We start from the raw sequence: 23,810 nt of genomic DNA, 5'->3' as shown, positions 1-23,810 counted from the left end.
ACAGGGAACGAGGGTTACACAAGTAACCTAGACGTTCTTTTTTGCAACGTCATATGACCCCTTTAAGCAAGCTAGTCAATTGTAGTTAGTTAGCTAGTTAATTTAGCTAGTTTATTTTACCTAATGTTATTACAGGTATGGAGGAAAACATTTTTTTTGTGCTCTGTGTCAAATGGGGTGCCTGATGCAGTCTTGAAAATATAAAATACCATAATTTACATGAGTCCATTTAGTTCAAAAAGCTGTAGGGTATTGGTCACTTTAAATGTATTTACATTGAATCATTCACTTAACCAATTTGTTCAAAATGGTTGAATCAATGTTACATTTGGAAAAACAGCACTTTTGTGATATTGCTTAACCATATTACATGATATATATATATATATATATATATATATATATACAGAATATATATATATATATATATATATATATATATATATAGAACAAAAACTAATTTTCAATTTTGGGGGCCTTTTTTTACTAATTTCAGTGGGGTTTGCACCCGCAGCCCCCATTAATTTCTAATTTCCACAAAGAACTTTACAACCCAACAGTTAGTTGGGTGACAGTGACAGTTACTGTACAGTGCCTTACAATATATTCAAAGACTTGTCGACAATCTTGATTTGCTTTGAATTTATAACTAGAAGAGAGAAGAAATAGAAGAAGAAAAAAATAGACCAATATAGCTGAGAAAATTGTGTCACATTAAGACTTTGGGATTAACTGCCATCATTGCATATACCTGTACAGTTTGTTAACATTGTCTGCCTATTCTTTGTAACAGATTTTTTTAAGCTTGTTTAGGTTGGCCAGATGACAGTTTTCAAACAGTGCCACAACAATGTCTCATTGGCACTGAGATCAGAAGTCTAACTGGATCGCTGTATGACTTTGTGTTCCTGAGCCACAACAGATGGCTCTGTCCCTGCCTTACAGATCCCTGCAGCTGAAACACTCAACTTTCTCCAAGCATCAGTTTTTAACCAACTAATGAGGCATGGAAATACTTATTTTGCACGCACTGTATCTTTCCCTGCATGCTTCTAAAAACTTGAAGAATTTTGGTCCATCCATTCATCATTTTTAAAAGATGTCTCGTTCAGTTCCACATAATGATAGCACCAAATTAACTTATTGTAAGACTGGTGTTTCATATGGTAAGATGTTTGCAAATTATTAATATGACATAGGCTGAAAATGTATAAACACAACAGAAGTGTGATTTAGCAGTGTAACACATGAATAAACACTGGAGCCAATATATATAGCTTCTGCCAAGAGAATCGGAACACCATAGGGTTTGACTGGATGCAAAACATTTGACGTCAATAACAAAAGATAGGGAAATGTTTTCTACTTCCTTTTAAAAGTCAATAAGTCTATTTACTTTGCTGTCCTAACTAGGCATGATTATTGCATTTGATTGTATGGATTTGGCATAGTTTTTCCCCTGCTGTTTGTCACCCTATCAGAAGTGAGCTGACCTATTTTTGGTCGCAACCCCATTGATTTATTACATGTACAATAACAATGCAAGATGATAGGTTTGAAGCTACTCCTACTAAGATAAGTCTTATAAAAGCAATAGCACGTGAGCAAAAGCACAGCAGATATATGGCCATGACATACTCCTTCAAGTATATAAATAAACGAGGAAAAACAAAGGAGTATCCCAAAGACTGCCTTGTGTGTTGTACTTTTTTTGCCATTGCTAGTTCAAAAGATGACTGATTTGAAAGCATCTAGTTAGAATTAGCAATGATGCTTTGGGTCATTTATAACGAGAAGTTATTGGATTAAAATAAAAAGCAGCACAATTTTGTGATACTGCTTTTATACAACAATTCATTCAGGTCAGTGTTTTTGAACAAATCAAGTGAATAATTCAATGACTCATTCACAAAGTCTTGTTTTGTTCCTGAATGAATCAGCATTTTTCAACAAACCGGTTGTATGAACGATTCAATGACTCACTCATAAAGACTGTCTGACTGAAAGACACACAGAAAAATCCCAACCACTAACACATAGACTGATAATCTTCTCTGGAGCATGCAAACATAGACAGCTTGTCCAATAGAGTGCATCAGTGCCATCCACTTTTTCAATGGCCTTGGTTCCAGAAGAATTTTTCCCATTAATTTCTCCCAAGCATTTTAAAACAGTCTATGTTAAAGAGAAACTAGGTGAATCACTACATAACAAACTTTAATTTAAAGCAAAAAAACTATTTGAAAATCAGACAAAAAGATAAAGGTACAACACTGAGTATTTAATGGCTTTAATCAGGGAAAGAACTATTCAAACATATTCGTACACATTCAACATATTCAAATTACAAAAGAAACATGTTGAATATATGTAGAGATATTCTATAAACAAATTATTTTATACAATTATTTAAGTAGTTTCAGAGTGTAGGGAGATTGACTTGATTATGTCATTCACAGTGCTTCCTGGGAGTGTGTCAGCAGTAAAGATTTGCTTGTTGCATTTTATATGCTGAATCATGGGTAATGTAGTTTTTCACCAATAATTTATCTGTTAAACATGATTATTTCAAAAAAAAAAATGAAAAAATGAGGGCTAATGGCTTCAACAAAAGCATAGGCCTGCCTTTTGTGGTTTGTAAGTTATTATTAAAATGATTTCCTATATGGAGAAAATGAATTACGGAACCCTTCTGTTGCAGTCTATCATACTTGAGGAACGAATTAACTGTTGTATAAAAGTTCTGACATATCTCCTTTCCATATGTGGTCTGGAAGTGTCTAAGAATGTGGTTGTCAACCTTTTTGACTCCAAAGCCAAAATATTGTTAAAAATTATTTTAAAATAATAAAACATTAGAGCTTGGCATTACTAGGAAGCTTATTCATTATGAAAATACCGATGGAGTTTAAAGATTAAAGTAATTTACATAACTTTTCCAGTTCTAGAAATTTCACTTTTAAAATTAGGCTACCTTTTACAGTATATCCAGCGTTTTCAAAACTGTAGGAACCCTGTTTTTTCAAAGACAGTTGGTAACGGAGTGAATTAAAAGTTTTAATTGGTCTTATTTTAAATTAAAGTCATTTTGAGGCCCCCTTTGAAGTTTGCTCAGGCTCCCTAGTGGGTCCTTGATTGAAAACCACTTGTCTAAAGCCAAGTATAAGAAAATCCCCAAATGGTTACAATCTGGTTATATTACATTATACGGAGTGGTTGACCAACCCTTTCACAAGTGAACTGGCACAGTTTTTCTACACTTTCATGTGCATCATTACCTTTTCAAATGAAACAATTCAGGGTTTCATAGTGCACACAGACTAAATTGATCAATGATATAACTGTTTGCCTTTTAGTTGCCTTTGCACCCAAATAAATTACACCTTGAAATGTAAGGTCGGGGAGATAAATAATGAGGAATTGATGGATTCTATCTCACTTCTGTGCAGTTTTTATGCGTGAGGTGAAAAATGATTGCATTGCCTCTTGTGCAGAACCTTGATTAGCCAATTTACATTTCAGCTCCACACTTTCTCATTTCTGTTTTTTTTCTTCTTCTTCTCATCTTTCTCTAATTTGGCAGGGTTACTCAATCTGTTGGACACATTTTTCTAAGGTAAAAGAAGTTTCTAACAGCAGCTGTGAACTGTAATCATGTCAAGGGAAAGTTTTGGACAGGTAAGCTGTTGGGAATGTGATTATCTATATTTTATAATGTAATATCCATATTTCTCAAGCCATCACCTAGTACTGAAACACATGAATTGGATACATTTGAAAACTTTTTTTTCTATATTTTGGCTGTTCGTCCACACTGAGATGCCATTTTCATTACTGTGAACTGTGAAAATGATGATGCTTATTGTATCCATATATAACTATGGTTGTACTGGCATTGCTGTGCCTGCTATTCACTTTTTGCATTCCTGCAAAGATGAACAGAAACAGAAAACTTTTTATGCATTTTGGCTGTTCATTTACATGACAACAAAGTTTTGGGGGCCTGAAAATGCACACATTTGAAAATGATTTTTTTAAAACTATACCATTATCTTCTCTGTGTAAACTACAAAACTGCAAATTTTTGAAAACGGTGATGTCATGTGTATGCATATTACATGTTCGGTGTATAGGTGTGTGCGCAGGTAGTGTTTCTTTACAAAGTGACATCGCCGACTACTGGCCTGGCATGCATAATGCAATGTTTTTAGTCATTTAACCATACAGTTGTACTGCTAAATGTGAAATTGAAACATCACAAACTACAAGTTTTTACAAAATACTCGCTGTGTGTAGATTTTTTACGTTTGTCTGCACATGTGTAAAATGACACTTCTGGAAAAAACTGGTCCATGTTGGCCAATATTGTTAACAAAACATGCGCAACTTGTACAGTTGTCTTTGTCTTAGAAAATCCATAGCTGGATACCAGAAATGCACTTCTTGCGTCCTTATTCCTGACAAATAGACATGTATTGTGTATTGAGTCAGACACAATATGTTATTTGAGCTCAAACAAAGACTCCATGGTGCTCACCAGCTCCACAATCTTATTACCAGAACCAGTGCATGGTTATATCCTCATGCTGTACCCACACTGATGTTCCTGTCCAACCAAAAACACGGGTTACTGTTTACTTGAACCTGTTTACTGTTTATACTGTTTATAAAATAAAGTGTCCTGGCATACAAGTTTATTTATTGAGAGCAAAAAGTACAGATGTAGATTCTCACAGGCTTGCGACTTCTTCAATAGGATCTATTTATTTTTGTTCTGCCAACCATTCCACATCCAGTCAAGCTATGAGAATTAGGGTTTTTAATTTCTAAAGCAATTACTAGCATTAAATGAGTGTGACGATACAACTGGCTCAGTTTTTGATCAATTCCTAATAGATTGCAAGTTTCAAAGAAGCCTGCGAGATTGAAACGTTGTTCCAAAACAACAGTACAGGTTTCTCATGTAGCGTGACGCCTGTAACTATAGCACCATGGCTTTCATAACCTCATATAACATGAAATGACATGTCAAGACTTAAGAGAACAATTAAGAAGTCAACATGGGTCACTGATTCTCACAGTATGAATTAGTCAAGGATGTCCACATCCAGCATGGAGAAAACTGTTAGCCCGTTAAATGGATTCCAGGATGAAACTGGATATTGTTACAATGAGGCACAGATCTGTTATTTTGTATAATTGTCTTTGGGAAGCCAAGAAAATGTGAATGCAAACCAGCAAGTTCAACAACGCACACTGCTACTAAAATCTGTTTTATACCTTTAACATATACTGACAACCACCATAATAATGCAGGTGGTAAAAGAGAAAGCCGCATGAAGCTTTTCCACAAGCTGAAGTATATACTAACATATAGAAGGTGCACAGATTCATTCCCGCACACACAAAACACCATCATTGTAACACACATGACACTTAAATAATGCAATAAACATTAATTTAACAACAGAAGATGTAACATAAAACCCTAACGTCCATAACTGATAACAAAACTAAAAAATATGATTATTTAGACAAAATACTTTCAAATGTGGAGTGTCATGCAGGGAATTCTTGGAATATCAGTTTAGCTGGATTTGTCCCTTTTTAACCCAGCACTGGGTTATATTTAACCGAGCATTTTTTTAGAGTGTACATTGATTTGATATTTTATTACTTCTAAAAACTAAAATGCTGTTAAAAAGTAAAATGCTGTTAAAAACAATTAACAGCATTTTACTGTAAAATTACATGAAATTTGTGGTTAGATTCTTTACAGTTTTTTTCTGTGTATATAGTATAGGAACTACTGTTAACCTAGTAACATTTTTTTCCAGTAGCGTTTTTACAATATTTTACAGTTAAAATTACACTCATTTTTTACAGTGTAGTATAAAATATGATATGAACTCAGACATGAGTCACTGCCCAACTCAAATGTATTATTATTTAACAAAGATAGCTATACGCCAAGAGATTATGTGTCCAGTTGTTATTTTAGATCAGTTTTAAAGATGCTAATCATTTGGCTGCTAAATAAAAAAGTTGCCACATTTTTGAAAGATTAACATTGTGTGCAGAGACAAAATAAAGTGATCAATAATAAAACAGCGTAAATCTGGGTTTTCTGTCATTCATATAACTGTATATTACATTACAGATCAAAAGTTTGGGGTCAGTAAGATTTTTTTTTTTTTAAAGAAATTTATGTCAGAAATTAAAATAAATACTTTTGATTCATTAATACTTAACATAGATGCAATAAATTAATCAAAATGACAGTAAAGAAGATGTTTATAATGTTACACAAGATTTCTGTTTCAAATAAATGCTGAAATCCTGAGAAAAATTTATCACTGTTTCACAAAAGTATTAAGCAAACTTTTTTCTACTTTGATTATAATAATCAGAAATGTTTCTTGAGCAGTAAATCAGCATAATAATGATTTCTGAAGGATCTTGTGACACTGAAGACTGGAGTAATGATGCTGAAAATTCAGCTTTGCATCACAAGAATGTTACATTTAAAAATATATATTAAAATAAAAAAACATTTATTAGTAACACTTTTTTTACAGTGTCATCTTTACACGTCACATGTACTTATATAGAAATAATAGTAAATTACAGTAAATTATGCATAATTACATGCAACTAACCCTAAACCAAACCCTAATTCTAACCCTATAGTACGTTCAAGTTGTTGATTAATATTACTCGGTACTTATTTCATAGGTACACTGTAAGAAGGAGACAAAATAAAGAGTACCCCATTTATTTTGTAATGCAAAGCCATTAAAATAACTGTTTTCTGTTTCAATAATGTAAATTTCTGCATCATTACTAAAGTCTTCAGTGTCACATGATCCTTCAGAGATCAGTCTAATATGCTGATTTGCTGCTCAAGAAACATTTATTATTATTATTAATGTGGAAAATAGTTGTGCTGTCCAATATTTTTGTGGAAACCATAATATTTTTTTCAGGATTCATTGAATAGAAAGTTCAAAAAGCATTTACTTAATATAGTGTTTTTTACTTTACTGTGTGTTTTCTTTCACAAATATTCGCTTGAGATTTGTTTACAGTACCACCATGGACCCTGCAGAGGTTACGGGCCCCCCGCTGAAGCGCCTGATTTAGAGTAATATCCTGTGGGGGAATGGCAATCACAAGCAGGCTAGCTGATGTCTCTCACTGGGCTGCAAAGCAATCATTTGCTCTGAGCTGTAAACAATCTCTGGACAACACAATGTCATGCTATGTGATGTGTACTCATTAATACTCACTAATGCTCAGTATAATTATTTAACATCACTGTCTATGTGAACCATACAATTCACTGACACACTGTAACATCTCATTACAAAACAAACAGCTTCTGGAGTTGCCAAGTCTTTGTTTCTCTATCTCACAATTGATTCAGCAATTATGTAAGAATTACATAATAACATGTAAGAAACAGACTTTCCATCATGTAACACCAAGCAATCAAATAGAATGATGGCGCAAATGGTCATTTAAGATAAATGCTGTTTACATGTTTACATAAACATCAGAAAATTAGATCTCATAAACACATCCCAATTAAAATCTCCAGCTATTATTTGATTGGGTGCACACAGATGGATGGGCTATTATTTTATTATTCACCTCAAGAGGGAAAAAACAACGCTTTCCACAATATGTTTTACTAATGTTAGTGTACGGTTGCAATTTGGTATTTTTGGGGGTGGAACCAATATATAATGTTTTAAGAACATTCTTTTTATAGATTATGTTTTTTTCTTTTTCTTTTTTTTAGAACTATAAACAAACATTCCCAGAATGTTTTGGGGACCGATATTTGTTAGTTGTGTTTGCATTGATCTTGCCTGCAAACATATACAACAAGGATATATCAGCTGTTTCCTTAACATATAAGGATCTCATTAATTTTTTTACTTATTTTTTTAATGTTTTTTAGAACAATAAACTAACAATCCTAGAATGTTTTGGGGACCAAATGTTGTTAGTCGTGCATTAATCTTGCATGAAAACAAAATAAACAACAAGTGCATATGAACTGTTCCCCTAGTGATTCCTACATGGTATTTTGGGGCTTCTAATGTTCTTTTTAGGGGGTTTTTAGAACCATGAACTAACATTTCCAAAACATTTTGAGGACCAAAATTTGTTAGTTGTGTTTGCAATGACTAGAAAGCCTAAATATAAAACAAGGGCACATGATTTTATTTATTTATTTATGTATTTATTTATTTATTTATGTATGTTTTTAATTTTTTAATTTTAAGAACCATAGAGTAACATTCTCAGAGCATTTTCAGGACCAAAATTTGTTAGTTGTGTTTGCATCGATATTGCCTAAAGATGAAATATACAACAAGGGCATGAGCTCTTCCCCTAATGTATGGTTCCCATTTGGTTGTTTTTTGAGGTGGAAATAATATCTAACAATAATGTTCATTTTAGGTTTCATTATTGAACCATCTTTAGAACATTCCGGGCACCAAAAGATGTTAGTTGGGTTTGCATTTATCTTGTTTGAGGAAAGTATAACAAGGGCATATGAGCTGTTCTTTTTTAGTTAGTGTGATGCCTTACAGGAACAGAACATGTAATGATGTCCACTACTTCTAATAAATGGCAGAATACAGTATTGAGCAATGGTTACGATGCAAGTAAGAGAAGGAGAGACAGAGCTGGAGAAAATGGGGAGCTGGGGTTGGCGGGGAGAAGAGAACAGTGTGTGAGATGCAGGGCCGGACTGGGACACAACTTCAGGCCGGGAAATCTCACACTCATCCAGGCCATTCTAGGGGTGTCCAAACTCGGTCCTGGATGGCCAATGTCCTATAGAGTTTAGCTCCAACTTGCCCTAAGATCTTGATTAACTGGTTCAGGTGTGTTTAATTGGGATTGGAGCTAAACTCTGCAGGACACCGGCCCTCCAGGACTGAGTTTTGACACCCCTGCTATACACCCACAACAATTTTTTAAACTACAGACAACCCTATTATTTGTATGGCCATAACATAAAAAAAATTCTAAATACTTAGGCTCGTGCTGTGCAAAATAATTAAAAGTTCTCTCTTGAACGGCACTTCCCTTTTCCGTTTCTTCATTTTCCTTGATATCTCGTTTTCTCACTTCTGTTTGTGTGTGTGTGTGTACTTTTTTTATTATTATTATTCTGGCTAGTTTTCTTGTACCTGTCTCTTCTTTACCAGCAGGTCTACTGTTATGAACAGAACTGTCTCCACCTTGTTGCAAAACTCTGTCTCTTCCTTTTTTTCTTGTACCTGTCACTTCTTTACCAGCAGGTCTACTGTTATGAACAGAACTGTCTCCACCTTGTTGCAAAACAGCCACCTCATTGTAATATGTTTGCACACTTTTTTTTTGTTTTTTTTAGTTTGCATTTATTTTGGCTAAATGGGTCATATGATGTTGCTAAAAAGAATATTATTGACTTCTGTTTCGGAATAAATAAAGCCGTATATAATTTTTGTTCTGACTGATACTCATGTTTTGTATGTGGACAGGTTGTAGCTACTGTAATCTGCAACAGTATTTAGGGATTGGGGCTATTGTGAATGATTTTAGGTTATGTTGACAACGGGCACGTTTGTGACGGAGATGGCGACGTGGTAGTTTTACAAAAGAAGACTGAAATGACCTGAATATTGAGTCTGACTCCGTCCGTTATAGTTACTTTTGCCCAGGCCCACCCAAAAATCAAATTCTGCCTATACGCCACTGGTTTAGTGTCTCATGTGATCACTCAATGACAGCAGCTTGAAAACATACAAAACCTCAGAAAAATCAATTCAGTGTCCATAAACTAGCGAGAAAAATGTAATAGAGGAGAATTTTGCAAAAATTGCATTTATTATATTGTTACTCATTTAATTACTATTTTTATCATTAATAAAAATGCATACTGTAGATATAACGTTATTATAAAAATGATCTATGAACTTGTACACAAATCAATTTTTACTTTTAACCTTAACATTAGGGTTCCCTGTATAGTTTAGAAAAAATTAGAAAATAATATGTACACTTAATGGCAAGCTTGTCATTATTAAAAAAAAAAAAAACTGATACTAATATGATGAGAAATGTTTAAACAGCCCCGTTATAACTTGAGGAAACAAGTTAACAAATGTAGGCCTATACAGTGGCGGATGAATGATGAATGAACATGAATGAACATCTGAGGGCATGTTGAAAGATACACTACAACTTACTGAATGTATAGTGTCTCATGTAATCACTCAAGGCATGAAAAAAGGCAGCCCTGTTTGAAGTAAATTGAAGTTTTAGGTTTCCTGAACAACATTTACAAAAATCACTGTATAAGTTAATGTTAGATCTTTTGCTCCAACCGCTGGTTAATCAGATGATAGAAATAAGAGAAATAGTCCAATAGACTAACATTTGAAGTTACGGTAGGAATGTATGTGGGGTAATGTGAAGTAATCAGTATTACTATTAATTATTCATGCTTTTTTTATGCCAGGTTGGAGTTACACACTGATTTCCTGTCATGGTCTATGGACCCCCTGAATTAGCCCTGGCCACCCCATGTAGCCTATAAAACTAGCTCCGCCACTGGTGGCACTGAACACAAGACCTGTTTCCTGGAAAAATAAAAATAAAATGTCAATGGGAAATTCCAAGAGTCAACTGGAATTATTATTCATGCTAAGACTTCATTCACTTAATTTTTCCAAAAAGAAAGTTGTCACACAGAAAGACTATTCTCGATGTAATAGTTTTAAAATTAACATTAAAGTAAAACTGGACTAGGTAAATCAAGTCATTTCTATATATTACCAATCTTAATGCGTAATGCGTAATGCGCTATACATAAAAGTTTAAGAACATTATATCGTTTATACATCTGTATCCATATTCCTCCATAAAATAATGGCATTACACACATGATTTAATGCAGATGATATTAAGGAATTAATGAATGAACCACCTTTATAATCAACCACAGTATATTAGTTTGATAGCAAGTCTATTAAATTTGTATAACGTCAAATAATATTCATGAGAATGGATGATGAGCTTTCACACTTTTCCTAGAGCAGACAGTGAAAACGGGATAAGTCCATCAAGTTAATTAAGATAATTCACAAGCCGGTGGTCCTAAACATGATAAAGCGTAGTTCTAAGTATAAAACAACAGTATATTAGTTAAAATATTTAATAACAAGACGTCTCCAGTGAAAACACCTTCACGATTCACTGCCAGTCCTATCTGCGCGAGCCTTGTGCATCGTTCAAACGAGACTTCTTCATTAGACCGAACGAGACGAATTTCAAATGGCCTGGGATTTTAATTTAGTCCAGCTAGGCAGGTATTTAATCATGTAATTGAATTGTATCGGTACTCTGTATGAGACCACTGTTACACGCGCGTTCTACGATGCCAACACGTTAACGGATGCAGCAACTTACATCAGCCTACACAGTCACGATCATAGATAGGCGATTCAAGTCTCAAGTCAAATGCATAGAAAGCGACAGTGTAATGTTCTCCTTTGTCAACGAAGTGCACGAACTATTAGTTAGAGAGACGCGTGCAAACTTACCTTATATGCATGCGCTGTCGTTTCGAGATGATCGCCAACGATGAAGGAATAAAGTCAGCGTGAGAGCGAATAAAACAGACCTTTCCGTAAACCCCTCCTATCCTATTGGAAGTGGTCACCCATCACCAGCGATGGGACATCCCTCCTCCTCCCCATCCTCCTCCTCTCTGGGACCCTGGCACTGATGGTGTTCCGTGATCCTCCTAACAACCCAAATCCCTCCAAATGAAAGAAATCTGTCTATCTATCTATCTATCTATCTATCTATCTATCTGTCTGTCTGTCTGTCTGTGCTTGAAAACATACAAAACCTCAGAAATATTAATTCAGTGTCCATAAACTAGCGAGAAAAATGTAATAGAGGAGAATTTAGCAAAAATTGCATTTATTATATTGTTACTCATTTAATTACTATTTTTATCATTAATAAAAATGCATACTGTAGATATAACGTTATTATAAAAATGATCTATGAACTTGTACACAAATCAATTTTTACTTTTAACCTTAACATTAGGGTTCCCTGTATAGTTTAGAAAAAATTAGAAAATAATATGTACACTTAATGGCAAGCTTGTCATTATTCCTGACTAATTCAAAAGTTGGCAGCCCTGCCACTGTTACACGCGCGTTCTACGATGCCAACACGTTAACGGATGCAGCAACTTACATCAGCCTACACAGTCACGATCATAGATAGGCGATTCAAGTCTCAAGTCAAATGCATAGAAAGCGACAGTGTAATGTTCTCCTTTGTCAACGAAGTGCACGAACTATTAGTTAGAGAGACGCGTGCAAACTTACCTTATATGCATGCGCTGTCGTTTCGAGATGATCGCCAACGATGAAGGAATAAAGTCAGCGTGAGAGCGAATAAAACAGACCTTTCCGTAAACCCCTCCTATCCTATTGGAAGTGGTCACCCATCACCAGCGATGGGACATCCCTCCTCCTCCCCATCCTCCTCCTCTCTGGGACCCTGGCACTGATGGTGTTCCGTGATCCTCCTAACAACCCAAATCCCTCCAAATGAACGATAATGAGAAGATGAAAGAAATCTATCTATCTATCTATCTATCTATCTGTCTGTCTGTCTGTCTGTCTGATTATTGATTCAGTTCTGGAAAATTGTCAAACATGTCTATAACAATTACAATTGTCCATCCCTATTCATAAAGAAACTTTCTAAGAAACTTGTTTATTAAAAGTGACTATTCAAGGTCATAACTGTGTCTGTTAAAATGCACAGTCTTGTTTGCATGATCTTCCATAGAGCATTCATCTTTATATATAGTCCATGGTATCCTCCGTACAGTAAGTTGCCTTATGTTATGTTTGAGACATCAATACACTCGCGAGAAAAAAAGGCAGCCAAACCATCCGCAATGTGCCAAAAAGTCACGTAAGGTCAGTGTTAACCATAACGAGTAAATATGAAATGAAATGAAAAAACAAGTAAAATGTGGTAAATGAATTAAATAAATAAATCAGAGGATCACCACGCTGTTTCCAGGCAACGGTTTTGAGGTGCAGAGATTCATGGCCACTGGAGGGCCCTTATAACCACTGTTTTTAGAAGAACTATCCTGTATCTCTCCAGTGTCTCGGAATTATGAGCATTAGGATCTCTAAGAACTATAGTTCCTGAATGATTTTTTGTTTTTCTGAAGGCATGAATGCATGTGACTAAGCATTCAACTATGCTTATTCATTGATGTTTTCGGAAAATATAAACATTATGCAGTCTCTTATTAATGATGCTCTTGTAGTTCAAATGCTTGTCAGTTTGCCAAACCTGCAGAGCATTGCTACCCAATTTCCCTCTTTAATTAGGACGTGTGCCATTACACCAATTTTAAGAGATCAATATTTGAAATAATATGTCATTTTGGGTATATTTTTTTCTCATCTTTCATAATCAAAAGCATGAATATGGTACAAGACTTTTTTTTTTTTAATCTGCTTTAGGACACCTCTGAAGACCAGGCTTCCTGCTCTTTAATTATCATCATTCAGTCTGGCCACTTTGATTGCGCATCAAAATAGAGCAGAACTCCCCAGGGAAGGTCATTACCGAGTGGCACCGCTGCCGTTAGGGCCACTGTCTGTGGACCAATCATTTATTTATTTGAATCTGAGCACGAGAGAAGCGCTCAGAGAAAGACACGGCTCAGCAGGATGGCTCTGTTTTCCTGTCTTCAGGCAGGTTTTCTGTGATAGTTTGTCATTTCATCCCTTCATCATTAAAGTATAGAATGTTTAAAACTTTAGCTATTTCCTTGAAATACATTATGCCTGGGATTTAGTATCCTATTTAGTGCCTTGTATAGAGAAATCTAGTTACTTTAATGTCTGTCTAATGTGATCTACTTTTAAAAGTAATATGCATGTAAAATGTAAATGTAAAGTATGCACTGGTTACTTTTTTTTATGCAGCTCTATGCAGGGATTGAACTTTCAAGATTAAAAAAGGATGCAAAAGCATAATAAAATGATTATAAAAATAGTAAAAAAAAATGTCTAATACCGGTTTAAATAACTACAGAATGAATATAGTTTATTTTTCTAACTCATTTGTATTGTTATGCACAGGCAGTGGTCGAATTGTAAAAAAAAAAAAAAAAAAAAATTTTAAAAATCTGTGTCGTTTTTATTCCAAACACTTTTTTGAAGGAATATTGTGTCTAGAAGACAATTGTTCATCATAGTTAAAAGAATTATAACACATCAATATGTAAATGAACATCTAGGAAGTACATAATGAGTTGTATTAGCAATATTTCAAAGTATAAAAATACAACCAACAAACCTCCAATACTTAATTTCATTGTACAAAAATGAATTGAAAAAAAAAAAAAAAAAAAAAATTCAAGGGGGATGGTGGGGCGAGGGTTCCTTTGATCACAAATGATTACAAAATTTGTCTAATTTGTAACATTTTTATTTAACAGGTTTATTTTATATTGAACTATGGTTTATGAGCCGTTTTCCTTGTGTAGGTGGCAAAATGTGAAAAGTTTTTTTTTTTTTTTTGGGGACATTAGTTCCTCACAATACAGGTTAAACCAATGCACAAACATGCATGCATGCACGCAATCTCTGTCTGTGTGCCATTTATGTAAATGATGCCCCTTATTTAGGGATGTATACTATTGACAAAATTGATATAATATTCTTTGGCATCTTTGTTCTAGGGGTGTGCAATATAGACAAAAACAATTATATCTTTATATTTTGGGGATTTTTTTCAATAACTAAACAATATTTTGCTTAGTGTATATTTATGTTGATACCTTGGCTGGTTTAGGCCTATCATGGATAAATAAATATGACACTAAAACCGCCAGTAGGTGGCGGCAAGTGTCTGTCGTAATGAATGATTCATTAATTCCGTCAATCAAACGATTCGTTCAAAATGGCTGATTCAATTAGAATCGAAGCTAGTGACTGTCTTTATGAATGGATCATTGAATAATTGGCTCACTTGATTTGTTCAAAAACAGATTAATTCAGGAAAGAAACACCAATGCACACACACACACACACACACACACATGCACACAATCTCTGTGTCTGTGTGAGTGCTGCTCCGACACGCACAGCAGCTCTGCTCCAGCTTTGTTTGGAACTATTTAATTTCCAAAACAGTAAAAAAGACAAAATGTGTCTAAAATGTAACTCATACCAACTCACAAAACTAACGGAATGCATAGCTGATATAAAAAGCTGGATGACTAGTGATTTCCTAAGGGCCTTATTTAAATGAGAATATATAGAGAACATGAATGAAGTTTATTTTAAAACAAGAAAAATCTTATTTGTCTTATTTGCCAAAATTTGGCAACTACAGTGGGTACGGAAAGTATTCAGACCCCCTTAAATTTTTCACTCTTTGTTATATTGCAGCCATTTGCTAAAATCATTTAAGTTAATTTTTTTTCCTCATTAATGTACACACAGCACCCCATATTGACAGAAAAACACAGAATTGTTGACATTTTTGCAATAAACACATTTCATTACACCAAATACACAAAATAATGTTCTTTTTAGCAACATCGTATGACCCCTTTAAGACTTTTTAAGACCTGCACAAATAAAATGAAAATGACTTTAAAAGCAAGATTTACAGTTCAGATGCAGGTTTTCACAAAAGCAAAAAGTTAAACAAAATGATAAACTTCACATTTCAGCCTTTAAACAATTTTTTTTTTTTTTTAAGAAAATTGAGTTAAAAGTATAAATTATTATCAGTTATTCCGCATGTAATAACCTAAAACACTGTCTAACACTTCATGGCTGCTCTGTTAATTCCTCGTCATCAGTTAGGAACCTAGGTGTGCTATTTGATAGCAATCTTTCATTTGACCTCCGCACGTAATAACCTAGAACACTGTCTAACACTTGATGGCTGCTCTGTTAATTCTTCATCATCAGTTAGGAACCTAGGTGTGCTATTTGATAGCAATCTTTCATTTGAAAACCATGTTTCTAGCATTCGTAAAACTGCATTTTTCCATTTTTAAAATATATCTAAATTACGACCTATGCTCTCAATGTCAAATGCAGAAATGTTAATTCATGCATTCATGACCTCAAGGTTAGATTATTGTAATGCTTTATTGGGTGGTTGCTCTGCGTGCTTAATAAACAAACTCCAGCTGGTCCAAAATGCAGCAGCTAGAGTTCTTACTAGAACCAGGAATTATGACCATATTAGCCCAGTTTTGTCAACTCTGCACTGGCTCCCTATTCGAACAATGAATACATTTTAAAATCTTGCTAATTACTTATAAAGCCCTGAATGGTTTAGCTCCTCAATACTTGAGCAAGCTCATATCACATTATAGTTCTTCACGTCCGCTGCGATCTCAAAACTCTGGCCATTTGATAATATCTAGAATATCAAAATCAACTGCGGGTGGCAGATCCTTTTTCTACTTAGCACCCAAACTCTGGAACAATCTTCCTAGCATTGTTCGGGAGGCAGACACACTCTGTCATTTTAAATCTAGATTAAAGACCCCTTTAACCTGGCATACACATAATACACTATCGCATTTCTATCATTCAAATCCGTTAAAGGATTGTTAGGCTGCATTAATTAGGTCAACCGGAACCGGGAACACTTCCCATAACATCCGATGTAACATCGCTACATCATTAGAAGAATGGCATCTACGCTAATATTAGTCTCTTTCATTCTTATTCCGAGGTCAGCGTAGCCATACGGATCCAGTCTGTATCCAGATCAGATGGAGGATCAGCACCTAGAGACGACCTCTGCAGCCTGAATGTCCAGGAATGTCAGAGGAGACCATGTCAACTAGATGAGCCCTAGAGACAGATCCCCTGTGAAGACCGCGTCAACTAGACGGCCATCGGGGAAAGATCACAGGAACAAGACGAGTCCTCTGCACAATCTGACCTGTGTTGCAGCCTGGAATTAAACCACACCATGCTGATTTCGTCTGGCCAGAAGAGAACTGGCCCCCTGACTGAGCCTGGTTTCTCCCAAGGTTTTTTCTCCATTTCTGTCACCGATGGCGTTTTGGTTCCTTGCCACTGTCGCCTTTGGCTTGCTTAGTTGGGTACGCTTGACTGATTGCACAGACACTACTGGAAGAGAGCTGAACTGGATGATGACATCACCTGACTTGAACTTCAAAAATGATTTGTTATTGTATTCTTGCATTATTGGCAATCCATTTTCCTGTTTGCATCTGTAAAGCTGCTTTGACACAATCTGTATTGTACAAAGCACTAGATAAATAAAGGTGACTTTACTTGACTTGACCTTGACAGACCACACAGGCGCAACAATCCAGAAAAAATCTAATGGTTTCTTTTACATACCTGTCGTATTCATGCTTCAGTGATTTCTCAGTTGAACTCTGCACACACTCCTACAATATCTGCCACCTGCAGCAAACATGGGAAGTAAGCCAGATGCAAGACTATGATGTTAATCCAGATCTATCATTGTGCTGTCACTCACATACATGTTATATTTCAGTGTAAACATGTCTTTGAAACAAAGTTACAATCCCTGAACACCCATCTTCTAGTTTGTATCTGTCTTCTCTGTAAGTAGCTTTGCACTTTTATTATACCTTACATCAATTGAATCCATTGCTAGAACTGGCTATAATGCACATTTTTAAAGTCATTGCTCAAAAAAAGTGCAATTTAAAAAACAAACTGTGACGCTATTTGCTGTATATAGGGTTACTGAAAAAGACAATTACGACAAAAGACAAAAAATGAAAAATTCAAGTGTTTTAATTCATATAATCAAATGTATATTGTTTGAAAGTGCTAAAACAGAGTCAAAGATCACAAAGGTACATCAAAACATCCCTTATAAAAGTGATTCAATGTAAAGTCAGTCTAACATCTGAAGAAACGAAACAGAAAGATTTCAAATAGTGGATAAAATGATAACCTTATAATCCTTTATAAAATATTAATAACAACACCAGTAGTGTGAAACTGTCAATCATTAAACCTGGCACCCTGACTTTAAATTGGATCTCAGACACTGCATTTACTATTTCGCCTACTATTTATTAAGTTACATAACAATCACGTCATAGTGTAGGCTTTGATAAGCCTAAGCTTAGATGTGGAATTATGTCAGTTATAGGAAAATGTTTCTGGAATTGCATGAATCAATGCTATTCTAAAAAAACGTAACTATACTAAACATTCCATAATCACTCAAAGGCTGTTTATGATTGTATTCTGCATGCTTTGTAAAACTTTTCTTCCTGTTTCTACAGACCCACATGGAAACGTACAATAGATTTAAACAAGGAATGAAGGAACACAACAGCAGGAAGATGTCCGCTTTGGTAATGTGGTGTACACAGGAGGTTAAAGCTTATCAGGTCCAACCCGTAAGTGACATTAGTGGCATTGCAAAAACGAAGACAAAAACCCTTTGGACAGCCATGGTTACAATGCTTCTGTTTGCAAACACAAAGCATCGCTTTAACTCGAAGGTGACAGTGGCGTTGCTAGATAATTAATAATGGTAGGCCTATATATCAAGTGCAAATGATGATTGTTAATAATTTAATCAGGGTAATTAAGTACTAACAATTCAAGCTGCTAAAAAAAAGGACAGAAAAATATGCTCATATTATGCTCTTACCTTTATGTATTATTAAATTATTCATCTTAATGACGGTTTTATTGGATTGCATAAATGATTTCTAGTTCATACAATTAATTCTTTAAGCATGAATCTCACAAAAACAGTGTACTGTGTGATATTTCACCCCAAAACCAAAAGTACATATTTTAAATGCAGAAATTCTTAATAATAATAAAAAAAAAAGACTAATCAAATGATATCTAAAAATATATTTAGTTATTTTTGCATTTTGAGAGGGTGGGACACTTAATTATAAACATAACAGAAAAAATCTCAAATGGTGCTAAAATAGGCTTCATTTTAAGCAAAATATAATCGATTGTTTTTGCTTTTAACTTGAGTACAGAGAGACCCAAACTGTACTGTACAGGTTTTATGAGATTCACCCTTTACATTTTGCGGTTCAAACTATTTTAAACCACATTTTTTAAGCAAATCATTGTATACACAGAGCCATGCACATGCTGACGTGCAATGCAAATGAAAAGGCAGAAGCAGAGAGACAGAGCAGCCATAACTGAGAGTAAAACAAAGCAATTGACACAGTCTCTGTCAAGGCCTGGGTTAATCAGCATTGCCATGGCAAACTATGTAAAGCTTTGCAGTTTATAATGTAGTTTTGTTCTTCTTCCAGATAGGTTTTACCACTGTTCCCAGCTGAAGTCATCTCCACCTCCGAATATCAGGAAGAAACCCAGAATGGTCAGAAAAATGACACAATTGCCTGCCATTACTAGGCCACAGGCGCCCCACTGGATCTGCAGAAGAAGAGAGCCATTAGTTTCATTCATGGTGGCATATTTCATTCAGTGTACTTTCTGGTTTGCCATTTTAGAAAGCATATTCTGTCTGTATATGCTGTTAAGTCATTTTGTGGACATGTGAGCACTAAATGCAATTTGAACAAAAATGTAATGAAATTTAATCAGTGCCTGCACAGTGATGTTGGAACACTGTACAAAATCAGAATTCTGCTATAACCTCTGAGCTATTATTTTATGAGTTGTATGGGTCATATTTTTACCTGGAAATCTAAATAAACAAGCAAGAAATAATATTTTAAAGAATGGAAGAAAGACTATTTTCAAAAACCATTAAGATATCTGCACTGCAATATTCCTCCCCAATTTACATTACTATAATGCAAAAAGCATCCACATTCTCATCCGAGTTATTATAGTTGACAAAAAATAAACTGAAAGCAAAATTAAAACCATAAAAATATTTTTGCTACTTGAAATAAAATAAATGTTACCTGAAATAACTAAATGTTATAAAATGTTAAATGTTACCTGAAATAACTTGTTATTTTAGCTAGTTTCCAAGGCAACTTTACTAATTTGATTTTGGTTTAACTTGATGTACTAAAATAACTAAAATTGAAATAAAAATGAATAAAACTATATAGACGGATATATTAAAAATATATATATAAAAATGTATATACACATATATTAAAACATTTATATATAGATTTTTATATTTCTGATTCAAAATATTAATAAAAACCATAATAGTATCTCTAAATAGTTACTAAAATAACAATGATTCTTATAACTGTAATCATATTAACTGAATAAAAAGTAAATAAATAAATACAATATATTAAAACACAAAACATATAAAATAGAATAAATATCTATATATAAATACTAATTAAAATATGGTCCTTAAAACAGGATTGTTTTCTTTTTCTTTTTAAGATAAACGTGACCTGGACATGTTTTTAATCTTTTAGATTTTACTGTAAAAAGGGAAAGCTTATATCCAAAAATGTAAATTCGGTCATCATTACCCACCATCCACTTGTTCCAAACCTTTATGAGTTTCTTTCTTCTGTTGAACCAAAAAGAAGATATTTTAAAGAGTGTTGGTAACCAAACAGTACTTCCATATTATGGAAGTCAATGGCTACCGTCAAATATTTGATTACCAACATTCTTCTAAATACCTTCTTTTGTGTTCAGTAGAAGAAAGAAACTCATACAGGTTTTGAACAACTTGAGGGTGAGTAAATAATGATAGAATATTCATTTTTAGGTGAACTGTCCCTTTAAGCACATATGCTACATCACCAACCTTGCCAAATTGTTTAGCATAAAAAAGGTCAAGACAAAACTGAAGCAGGGCATACCGTATATTCTGTACTCACCACAGATTTTCGTGCAAGCACAACAGGTAGCCCATATGCGGACACCACAATTCCAGTGGTTAAGAAGTATGCAAGCTCCCTGCATGCATTGCTTGACTCGGTGTCGTCCGCATGCCTCCTGGCTATTAAATTTGGGATAGGTGACAGGATGTAGAAGATCAGGACAAACATTGGCCAGTATACTCTGTGAGGAAAGAAGCACATAGAGGTTATCTTCAATTACAGCACTTAAGATCTTTACAGATGACAAAAATAGAGACCTACCCAAAATGTTCCAGTACACATCCCAAAAGGAGAAAAGTCAGTCCAAGTGCACCACTGAAGGATAACGCAACAAGAGCTGCAAAGCAATACTTCAGATTAGTCAAGGGCCAAAGATTTGAGCACTGAAACATTACGTGTATTTGTATGGCCCCCTCACGGCCATAGTGACGTACTGCAGAAGTGACGTACTTAGTGACTAAACTGTTTATAAACAAATTATTTTTAATGTTTAAGATAATTTCTTCATTTGATTATCATTGGTGGATTACTGAATATGACCGAAAAATAGAGACTGCAGCACAACAGTAAATGTAAGGTAAACCTAAAGTAAACTTTTAAACCGTATAGTAGTTGATAACGTATTATTTACCATTGCTACATGATACTTAAAAGACTTTAATTAACCAGGCTGCATTACTTGCAGTTATATTATACTTAGACCTAAGATTTTACGTAGCAGTCGGTAGTCATGAAAGCTCAACTAAGTTGACAAGACTTTTAGGTTACTGTCGACAGCAGATGCACTCGTAAAAGTATCGGCTTGGTGGTTTGTTTAACGTATTATAAAGTGTTGCACTGATCAGAACAAGTGTTACGGTTTAGTTTTACCTTTTATTCCTGCCATCTTTCACAAACGCCTTTTGTTTTGTCTTTGTGCTAAGTGTTACTGGACTGACTTCCTATTTCCTCAAACCACTGATTCACCCTTAAAGGAGCAGGCTTACAAAAACGTATAAAGATGAGAATCTACTGATCTGAAGCTCTCCAGAAAAACGAATAACAACAACAACAACAAAATAAAAAAATAACATTACGTCGGTTAAGTTTGATAGTCTCTATCTGTAACGTATTACAATGTCCCACTATGCATTAACTAACAATTTGTTACACTTACACTATTTATTAATCTTTGTTAACGTTGTACTGTTTTGATTGTTTTATTGTTAGATAATGTTAGCTCGGGTCTGTTAAATACCATTAACAGATAAAACGTGATTTTAGAAAATGTTGAAATTAACATAAGATTAATAAATACTTTAGAAGTGTTTTTCATTGTTAGCTCCTGTCTGTATGTCTACCTAATAATACTGAATATTATATAGTTAATCTTAAAATACCCTAAGTAATAAAATGCATACGTATTTAATCGAATATACTGTGTACGTTTGTATTGGAAAACAACAACAACAGCTACAACAAAATGACAAAATCCGATAATAGAAAATGCCATATTGTGGACATTTGAACATGCTTTCATTATTTTTAAGACTTTAGTAAGACAGCCCGAAAAACCACACAGTTTTTCCCTGGAAAATGCCGTAGAGACTTTGCCTCGGGAGCATAGACTGTATGTATATGAGCCGAATCATGATCATTTTACAGTGACAGAAATTCTATTGAAGTAAGGGTTAAATGAGGGTGACGTCAGGCGAGAGAAACGTCAAGCAGCCAATCAGATTCAGCGTGTCGGGCACGTCATTTATCAGAATCTCATCATCAGTTTCCTCGGAAAGCGAATCTCAGCCAGATGATCTTTCGACGGTAAAGTAAAATTCGTTTACACGATTTATATCTTTTATAAGTTTATTCGATGTAGCCGTTAGAGTCCAGACACACTAATGACAGTCAGAAATAGGAGATAATTGTGTTAGTCGTGAATTGAGCTCTTCAGCAAACTTTCAGTTTCTATTAAATCGACTGTTAACGTTACCTGTAAAAACCCCAGGTGTTCGTAAAGAACATTCTTTACTGTATTTCGAAGTGGGAAATGTTGTTCTATACCATATGTATGATGACCGAATTTTATTTTACTATACATAGGAAAAAGTTGGAATGGAATATTGCCGTGACCTCATTAATAAAGTGTTAAAAAAAAGAAGTCATGGCCTCAGTGATATTACAGGGGCTCGAGATCCATTTTTACCTGCCAGAGACACACCAGATCATTCATCTCTCAGGAAGTTTCACGGCAGAGGAGCTGTGTGTTGAAGCTGCCAAGAAGTTGGGTAAGTTTTTCAACTATTCAACAAAATAAAGATTGTAACCATCACAGACTCAATAATGTCTCAATACTTCAGGTATATCTCCACTGTGTAGCAGTTTGTTCGCCCTTTATGATGAATTTAGCAAGATCTGGTATCCACCCAATCACTCATTCACTATTGATGAGACTACAAGACTGAAGCTTTACTATCGCATGAGGTATTCCTGTACTTTCTCTTTTAGTTTGTCTTCCCAGTTTTGTGTGAGATATTTTAAAGGGGTCATATGATGCGATTTCAATTTTTCCTTTCTCTTTGGAGTGTTACAAGCTCTTGGTGCATAAAGAAGATCTGTAAAGTTGCAAAGACTAAAGTCTCAAATCCAAAGAGATATTCTTTATAAAAGTTAAGAGTGCGCTGTGGATCGCCGGATCGGCTTTCAACGTGGACGAAGCGGAGTCCAGCCTGGGGTCGTCACATGTGGTTGCTGCAAGTCCGCCGGCCGCGCCGTTCTCAAGCCCGCCCTCCGCTCACTCAGGCCCGCCGTGTGAAACTACTTTGTTTGGCCTTCCAAAAGAGTAGACTAGAAATCAGTGGTTAAGTTGTATTTACAACACTGTTCCAGAACAGTTCAACCCAAATAT

The 23,810-nt window shown here is 34.8% G+C and overlaps 3 protein-coding genes across 5 annotated transcripts in view; 1 reads left to right on the top strand and 2 right to left on the bottom strand.

The window, feature by feature from the left end:
* Positions 1 to 12,424, bottom strand: part of LOC107671696 (cAMP-specific 3',5'-cyclic phosphodiesterase 4B-like) — a 62,329-nt gene extending 49,905 nt beyond the window's left edge. Inside the window, exon 1 of the mRNA XM_016464621.1 lies at positions 12,414 to 12,424. The gene's annotated coding sequence lies outside the window, so the exon portion shown is untranslated. The remainder of the gene's footprint in view (positions 1 to 12,413) is intronic.
* Positions 12,425 to 18,981: 6,557 nt separating this feature from the next.
* Positions 18,982 to 21,872, bottom strand: LOC107671671 (leptin receptor gene-related protein). The gene is made up of 4 exons (XM_016464581.1): positions 21,794 to 21,872; positions 21,185 to 21,260; positions 20,921 to 21,104; positions 18,982 to 19,526 (listed from the first exon to the last, which is right to left on the bottom strand). The coding sequence occupies exons 1-4, from the start codon at positions 21,807 to 21,809 to the stop codon at positions 19,410 to 19,412; spliced, it is 393 nt and encodes a 130-aa protein (XP_016320067.1). The 5' UTR covers positions 21,810 to 21,872; the 3' UTR covers positions 18,982 to 19,409.
* Positions 21,873 to 22,652: 780 nt separating this feature from the next.
* The window catches only part of LOC107671698 (tyrosine-protein kinase JAK1-like), a 24,048-nt gene continuing 22,890 nt past the window's right edge, over positions 22,653 to 23,810 (top strand). For all 3 annotated transcript variants that reach the window (XR_001632238.1, XM_016464622.1, XM_016464623.1), the window contains exons 1-3: positions 22,653 to 22,726; positions 23,006 to 23,190; positions 23,263 to 23,386. Coding sequence is in view for 2 of the 3 variants with exons in the window: in XM_016464622.1 (XP_016320108.1) it covers positions 23,067 to 23,190; positions 23,263 to 23,386 (248 nt within the window). In the remaining variant the exon portion in view is untranslated. The remainder of the gene's footprint in view (positions 22,727 to 23,005; positions 23,191 to 23,262; positions 23,387 to 23,810) is intronic.

This window comes from Sinocyclocheilus anshuiensis, unplaced genomic scaffold, assembly GCF_001515605.1.
Source record: "Sinocyclocheilus anshuiensis isolate Anshui unplaced genomic scaffold, SAMN03320099.WGS_v1.1 scaffold524, whole genome shotgun sequence".
Taxonomy (NCBI): Eukaryota; Metazoa; Chordata; class Actinopteri; order Cypriniformes; family Cyprinidae; genus Sinocyclocheilus; species Sinocyclocheilus anshuiensis.
The sequence above is the reverse complement of the archived record's forward strand: the minus strand, read 5'-3'. Positions and strand labels throughout refer to the sequence as shown.

What these genes read in the sequence shown, in the direction of transcription:
- LOC107671671 (XM_016464581.1), bottom strand. An exon ending in TGTGTACTGGAACATTTTGG is followed by an intron (nt 21,105 to 21,184) that starts GTAGGTCTCTAT and finishes CTTTCCTCACAG; the next exon opens with AGTATACTGGCCAATGTTTG. An exon ending in TGCTTGCACGAAAATCTGTG is followed by an intron (nt 19,527 to 20,920) that starts GTGAGTACAGAA and finishes CTTCTTCTGCAG; the next exon opens with ATCCAGTGGGGCGCCTGTGG.